General features: G+C 51.2%; 1 protein-coding gene across 1 annotated transcript; it reads left to right on the top strand.

Moving 5' to 3' along the window:
• The first annotated feature begins 344 nt into the window (after nt 1-344).
• Nucleotides 345-1229, top strand: LOC139252341 (probable G-protein coupled receptor 139). Its single transcript, XM_070873344.1, has one exon. The coding sequence runs from the start codon at nt 417-419 to the stop codon at nt 1227-1229; it is 813 nt and encodes a 270-aa protein (XP_070729445.1). The 5' UTR covers nt 345-416.
• Nucleotides 1230-8233: the final 7004 nt, after the last annotated feature.

The following is an 8233-nucleotide window of genomic DNA, read 5'->3' as shown; positions in this document are numbered from 1 at the left end:
CATGCTTTACAGATACACCACAATATCACCTTCCTTTCATCGTCCCTGGGTCAAACTCTTGGAATTCCCTCCTGAACAGCACTGAGAGTTCCTTCAGCACATGGACTGCAACGGTTCAAGTAGAAGACCCACCACAACCTTCCCAACGATGAGTAAGGATGGGCAATAAACACTGGCCTTGCTAGAGATGCCCATATCCCATGAATGAATACATTTGAAGTTATTAACAGATGATCTAGAGAATGTCCTAATGTTTACAGGTTTTCCAGAGATGGTACTAATATTTACACTGGGTCCCAGCATGATGTATAACATTCCTGTTATGTCCTTGCCTTACAGTTAACCTACTGACGATTGTGATCCTGACTCGGGGAAAGTGCGGTCTCTCCAAATGTGTCACTCGTTACCTGGTGGCCATGGCAGCAGCGGATCTACAGGTCGTTATCCTCGACCTGATATTGAGGCAAATTCCAGTTCGTTATTCGAGTCAGTTCCATTTCGTGATGCCCATTCCTGTGTGTAATATCCACGCCGTCCTGCTGTATGCAGCCACAGACTGCTCTGTCTGGTTCACCGTCACTTTCACCTTCCATCGATTTGTGGCCATTTGTTGCCAGAAGCTGAAAACCAAATATTGCACCAAGAGAACAGCAGCTGTGGTTCTGGGAACAGTTACTGTGCTGAGCTGTTTAAAGGATATTTTCTGGTATTTTATGTTAACGGGTAAATATTACCTCTACAACGATCCCTGGTTTTGTTATGGACGAGATGGTGTTGTTGGTTCAACAGTCTGGGCAATAATCGAACTCCTTCATTATATTCTCACCCCTTTTGTCCCATTTGTTCTGATCCTGCTGCTCAATGTTCTCACCGTCAGACACATTTTAGTGGCCAGCAGAGCTCGCAGGAGACTCCGGGGTCCCAGCCATGGGGGGGGTCCCAGAGACCCTGAGATGGAGAGCCGCAGGAAATCTGTCATTTTACTGTTTGTTATCTCGGGGAATTTCATCCTGTTATGGTCAACGTATATGGTGTATTCTATATGCAACCGACTGTGGTACATTGGATTTTATGCTGTATCTCTACCTCTCTATGTACAAGAGCTGGGCTTCATGCTGCAACTCCTGAGTTGCTGCACCAACACTTGTATTTATGCTGTGACCCAGACTAAGTTCAGAGAGCAGTTAAAGAATGTGATGAAATATCCCTTTAATAGAATTGTCAAATAGAAACATAGAAACATAGAAAATAGGTGCAGGAGTAGGCCATTCGGCCCTTCTAGCCTGCACCGCCATTCAATGAGTTCATGGCTGAACATTCAACTTCAGTACCCCATTCCTGCTTTCTCGCCATACCCCTTGATCCCCCTAGCAGTAAGGACCTCATCTAACTCCTTTTTGAATATATTTAGTGAATTGGCCTCAACAACTTTCTGTGGTAGAGAATTCCACAGGTTCACCACTCTCTGGGGTGAAGAAGTTCCTCCGCATCTCGGTCCTAAATGGCTTACCCCTTATCCTTAGACTGTGACCCCTGGTTCTGGACTTCCCCAACATTGGGAACATTCTTCCTGCATCTAACCTGTCTAACCCCGTCAGAATTTTATATGTTTCTATGAGGTCCCCTCTCATTCTTCTGAACTCCAGTGAATACAAGCCCAGTTGATCCAGTCTTTCTTGATAGGTCAGTCCCGCCATCCCGGGAATCAGTCTGGTGAACCTTCGCTGCACTCCCTCAATAGCAAGAATGTCCTTCCTCAGGTTAGGAGACCAAAACTGTACACAATACTCCAGGTGTGGCCTCACCAATGCCCTGTACAACTGTAGCAACACCTCCCTGCCCCTGTACTCAAATCGCCTTGCTATGAAGGCCAACATGCCATTTGCTTTCTTAACCGCCTGCTGCACCTGCATGCCAACCTTCAATGACTGATGTACCATGACACCCAGGTCTCTTTGCACCTCCCCTTTTCCCAATCTGTCACCATTCAGATAATAGTCTGTCTCTCTGTTTTTACCACCAAAGTGGATAACCTCACATTTATCCACATTATACTTCATCTGCCATGCATTTGCCCACTCACCTAACCTATCCAAGTCGCTCTGCAGCCTCACAGCATCCTCCTCGCAGCTCACACTGCCACCCAACTTAGTGTCATCCGCAAATTTGGAGATACTACATTTAATCCCCTCGTCTAAATCATTAATGTACAGTGTAAACAGCTGGGGCCCCAGCACAGAACCTTGCGGTACCCCACTAGTCACTGCCTGCCATTCTGAAAAGTACCCATTTACTCCTACTCTTTGCTTCCTGTCTGACAACCAGTTCTCAATCCATGTCAGTACACTACCCCCAATCCCATGTGCTCTAACTTTGCACATCAATCTCTTGTGTGGGACCTTGTCGAACGCCTTCTGAAAGTCCAAATATACCACATCAACTGGTTCTCCCTTATCCACTCTACTGGAAACATCCTCAAAAAATTCCAGAAGATTTGTCAAGCATGATTTCCCTTTCACAAATCCATGCTGACTTGGACCTATCATGTCACCTCTTTCCAAATGCACTGCTATGACATCCTTAATAATTGATTCCATCATTTTACCCACTACCGATGTCAGGCTGACCGGTCTATAATTCCCTGTTTTCTCTCTCCCTCCTTTTTTAAAAAGTGGGGTTACATTGGCTACCCTCCACTCCATAGGAACTGATCCAGAGTCAATGGAATGTTGGAAAATGACTGTCAACGCATCCACTATTTCCAAGGCCACCTCCTTAAGTACTCTGGGATGCAGTCCATCAGGCCCTGGGGATTTATCGGCCTTCAATCCCATCAATTTCCCCAACACAATTTCCCGGCTAATAAGGATTTCCCTCAGTTCCTCCTCCTTACTAGACCCCCCGACCCCTTTTATAACCGGAAGGTTGTTCGTGTCCTCCTTCGTGAATACCGAACCAAAGTACTTGTTCAATTGGTCCGCCATTTCTTTGTTCCCCGTTATGACTTCCCCTGATTCTGACTGCAGGGGACCTACATTTGTCTTTACTAACCTTTTTCTCTTTACATATCTATAGAAACTTTTGCAATCCGTCTTAATGTTCCCTGCAAGCTTCTTCTCATACTCCATTTTCCCTGCCCTAATCAAACCCTTTGTCCTCCTCTGCTGAGTTCTAAATTTCTCCCAGTCCGCAGGTTCGCTGCTATTTCTGGCCAATTTGTATGCCACTTCCTTGGCTTTAATACTATCCCTGATTTCCCTTGATAGCCACGGTTGAGCCACCTTCCCTTTTTTATTTCTATGCCAGACAGGAATGTACAATTGTTGTAGTTCATCCATGCAGTCTCTAAATGTCTGCCATTGCCCATCCACAGTCAACCCCTTAAGTATCATTCGCCAATCCATCTCAGCCAATTCACGCCTCATACCTTCAAAGTTAGCCTTCTTTAAGTTCTGGAACATGGTCTCTGAATTAACTGTTTCATTCTCCATCCTAATGCAGAATTCCACCATATTATGGTCACTCTTCCCCAAGGGGCCTCGCACAACGAGATTGCTAATTAATCCTTTCTCATTACATAACACCCAGTCTAAGATGGCCTCCCCCCTAGTTGGTTCCTCGACATATTGGTCTAAAAAACCATCCCTTATGCACTCCAGAAAATCCTCCTCCACCGTATTGCTTCCAGTTTGGTTAGCCCAATCTATGTGCATATTAAAGTCACCCATTATAACTGCTGCACCTTTATTGCACGCACCCCTAATTTCCTGTTTGATGCCCTCCCCAACATCACTACTACTGTTTGGAGGTCTGTACACAACTCCCACTAACGTTTTTTGCCCTTTGGTGTTCTGCAGCTCTACTCATATAGATTCCACATCATCCAAGCTAATGTCCTTCCTAACTATTGCCTTAATCTCCTCCTTAACCAGCAATGCTACCCCACCTCCTTTTCCTTTTATTCTATCTTTCCTGAATGTTGAATACCCCTGGATGTTGAGTTCCCAGCCCTGCTCATCCTGGAGCCACGTCTCCGTAATCCCAATCACATCATATTTGTTAACATCTATTTGCACAGTTAATTCATCCACCTTATTGCGGATACTCCTTGCATTAAGACACAAAGCCTTTAGGCTTGTTTTTTTAACACCCTCTGTCCTTTTAGAATTTTGCTGTACAATGGCCCTTTTTGTTCTTTGCCTTGGGTTTCTCTGCCCTCCACTTTTCCTCATCTCCTTTCTGTCTTTTGTTTTTGCCTCTTTTTTGTTTCCCTCTATCTCCCTGCATTGGTTCCCATCCCCCTGCCATATTAGTTTAACTCCTCCCCAACAGCACTAGCAAACACTCCCCCGAGGACATTGGTTCCAATTCTGCCCAGGTGCAGACCGTCCGGATTGTACTGGTCCCACCTCCCCAGAACCGGTTCCAATGCCCCAGGAATTTGAATCCCTCCCTGCTGCACCATTGCTCAAGCCACGTATTCATCTGAGCTATCCTGCGATTCCTACTCTGACCAGCACGTGGCACTGGTAGCAATCCCGAGATTACTACTTTTGAGGTCCTACTTTTTAATTTAGCTCCTAGCTCCTTAAATTCATTTTGTAGGAACTCATCCCTTATTAAACAATAAGAACTGAAGATTTTTCAGCATCAGAACTGAATCCTATCTTATATTTTCACCAACCAGCTCACCCTGTGATATAGACACAGTGGGTCTGCTCTCCCCGGGGTCTGTGATACACAGTGGGCCTGGTCTGCTCTCCCCGTGGTCTGTGATACACAGTGGGCCCAGTCTGCTCTCCCCCCAGGATCTGTGATACACAGTGGGCCCGGTCTGCTCTCTCCCAAGGGTCTGTGATACACAGTGGGCCCAGTCTGCTCTCCCCCCGGGGTCTGTGATACACAGTGGGCCCAGTCTGCTCTCCCCCCAGGGTCTGTGATACACAGTGGGCCCAGTCTGCTCTCCCTCCAGGGTCTGTGATACACAGTGGGCCCAGTCTGCTCTCCCCCCAGGGTCTGTGATACACAGTGGTCCCGGTCTGCTCTCTCCCCGGGGTCTGTGATACACAGTGGGCCCAGTCTGCTTTCCCCCCAGGGTCTGTGATACACAGTGGGCCCTGTCTGCTCTCCCCCCAGGGTCTGTGATACACAGTGGGCCTGGTCAGCTCTCCCCCGGGGTCTGTGATACACAGTGGGCCCGGTCTGCTCTCCCCCCGGGGCCTGTGATACACAGTGGTCCCGGTCTGCTCTCTCCCCGGGGTCTGTGATGCACAGTGGGCCCAGTCTGCTCTCCCCCCAGGGTCTGTGATACACAGTGGGCCCTGTCTGCTCTCCCCCCAGGGTCTGTGATACACAGTGGGCCTGGTCAGCTCTCCCCCGGGGTCTGTGATACACAGTGGGCCCGGTCTGCTCTCCCCCCCGGGGCCTGTGATACACAGTGGGCCCGGCCTGCTCTCCCCGGGGTCTGTGATACACAGTGGGCCCAGTCTGCTCTTCCCCCAGGGTCTGTGATACACAGTGGGCCCGGTCTGCTCTCCCGCCAGGGTCTGTGATACACAGTGGGCCCGGTCTGCTCTCCCCCGGGGTCTGTGATACACAGTGGGCCCGGTCTGCTCTCCCCGCGGGGTCAGTGATACACAGTGGGCCCAGTCTGCTCTCCCCCCAGGGTCTGTGATACACAGTGGGCCCGTTCTGCTCTCCCCGGGGTCTGTGATACACAGTGGGCCCCGTCTACTCTCCCCGCGGTCTGTGATATACAGTGGGCGGGGGGGTGGGGGGGTCTTTATGTAGTAAAATGTGCCAAGTTGGTTTGTAGGAGTGTTATCAAACAGACTTTGACACCGAACCATGTAAGCAAATATTAAGGCAGATGACTAAAAGCTTGGTCAAAGAGGTAGGTTTTAAGAGCATCTTATCGGAGGAGAGAAAAGTAGAGAGGTGGAGAAGTTTAGGAAGAGAATTCTAGAGCTTAGGGTCTTGTCAGCTGAAGGCACGGTCACCAATGGTGGAGTGACTTGTGATATATTCTTCATGACATCACAAGCATACACATACGCAAGATGGCTCTACAGGAACTCGTCATGTGATCTTGTCACATGATCCTTTTATTATATGGGAGTAACTATTTGCACTGCATTTTTCTCCACATGTGTCTGTCAAGCTCTGCCCCACTCCCCCCCCATTGCCTCCCACCCGAACCACAGTTGCATTACAACCGTAGTCCACTAGGAGGAGCAGTAGTTCCACTAGGAGGAGCTCCATATTATATGATTAAAATCGGGGATGCGTAATGGGTCAGCATTGGAGGAGTGCAAATATCTCGGGGGGTTGTGGGGCTGGAGGAGATTACAGAGATAGGGAGGGGCGAGGCCATGGAGGGATTTTTAAACAAGGATGAAAATTTTAAAATCAAGGTGCTGTTTAACCTGGAGCCAATGTTGGTCAGCAAGCACAGAGGTGATGGGTGAGCGGGACTTGGTGCGAGCTAGGACATGGGCTGCAGAATTTTGGATCACATCTAGTTTACATAGGGTAGAATGTGGGAGGCCAGCCAGGAGTGCGTTGGAATAGTCAAGTTTGGAGGTAACAAAGGCACGGATGAGGGCTTCAGCAGCAAATGAGCTGAGGCAGGGGCAAAGTCAGGCGATGTTATGGAGATGGAAATAGGCGGTCTTAGTGCTGGTGCCGATATGTGATCGAAAGCTCAGCTTGGAGTGAAATATCACACTAGCTCAGAAGGTTGCGAACAGCCTGATTGAGCCTCAGACAGTTGCCAGGGAGGGAGATGGAGTTGGTAACCAGGGAACAGCGTTTGTGACGGGTACCGAAGAAAATGCCTTCGGTTTTCCCAATATTTAGTTGGAGGAAATTTCTGCTCATTCAGTCAACCAAGCAACCTGACAATTTATAGACAGTGGAAGGGTCGAGAGAAGTGGTAGTGAGGTCAGCGTACATGTGGAAACTAAGGCTGTGTTTTCAGATGGTGTCGCCAAGGGGCAACATGTCGATGAAAACTAGGAGGGGGCCAAGGATAGATCGATATATAGACACAGTGAGGCCAGTCTGCTGCCCCATGACACAGTCACAAATGGCAGTGTTCATGTCCCATTTAAATGCAGGCGTGAGTGGATCCCATCACATTCGCTGGCTCCCTGGCTCCCTGGCTCCTTGGGTCCCTGGCTTCCTGGCTCCCTGGCTCCTTGGGTCCCTGGCTCTCTGGCTTCCTGGCTCCCTGGCTCCGAGGCTCCCTGGTTCCTTGGATCCCTGGCTCCCTGGCTCCTTGGCTCCTTGGGTCCCTGGCTCCCTGGCTCCCTGGCTCCCTGGCTCCTTAGTCCCTGGCTCCTTGGGTCCCTGGCTCCCTGGCTCCTTCGGTTCCTGGCTCCCTGGCTCCCTGGCTCCTTGGCTCCTTGGCTCCTTGGTCCCTGGCTCCCTGGCTCCTTGGGTCCCTGGCTCCTTGGGTCCCTGGCTCCTTGGGTCCCTGACTCCCTGGCTCCCTGGCTCCTTGGGTCCCTGCCTCCCTGGCTCCCTGGCTCCCTGGCTCCCTGGCTCCTTAGTCTCTGGCTCCTTGGGTCCCTGGCTCCGTGGCTCCCTGGCTCCCTGGCTCCCTGGCTTCCTGGCTCCCTGGCTCCATGGCTTCCTGGCTTCCTGGCTTCCTGGCTTCCTGGCTTCCTGGCTCCCTGGATCCTTGGGTCCCTGGCTCCTTGGTGCCTGGCTCCCTGGCTCCTTGGTGCCTGGCTCCCTGGCTCCCTGGCTCCCTGGCTTCCTGGCTCCCTGGCTCCTTGGGTCCCTGGCTCCCTGGCTTCCTGGCTCCCTGGCTCCCTGGCTCCCTGGTTCCTTGGGTCCCTGGCTCCCTGGCTCCCTGGCTCCTTGGCTCCTTGGGTCCCTGGCTCCCTGGCTCCTTCGGTTTCTGGCTCCCTGACTCCCTGGCTCCCTGGCTCCTTGGCTCCTTGGTCCCTGGCTCCCTGGCTCCTGGCTCCTTAGGTCCCTGGCTCCTTGGGTCCCTGACTCCCTGGCTCCCTGGCTCCTTGGGTCCCTGGCTCCCTGACTCACTGGCTCCCTGGCTCCCTGGTTCCTTCGGTTCCTGGCTCCCTGACTCCCTGGCTCCCTGACTCCTTGGCTCCTTGGTCCCTGGCTCCCTGGCTCCCTGGCTCCTTGGGTCCCTGGCTCCTTGGGTCCCTGACTCCCTGGCTCCCTGGCTCCCTGGGTCCCTAGCTCCCTGGCTCCCTGGCTCCCT

This window comes from Pristiophorus japonicus, unplaced genomic scaffold, assembly GCF_044704955.1.
Source record: "Pristiophorus japonicus isolate sPriJap1 unplaced genomic scaffold, sPriJap1.hap1 HAP1_SCAFFOLD_455, whole genome shotgun sequence".
Classification (NCBI taxonomy): domain Eukaryota; kingdom Metazoa; phylum Chordata; class Chondrichthyes; family Pristiophoridae; genus Pristiophorus; species Pristiophorus japonicus.
Note: the sequence above shows the minus strand (reverse complement) of the source record. Positions and strands in the feature narration are given on the sequence as shown.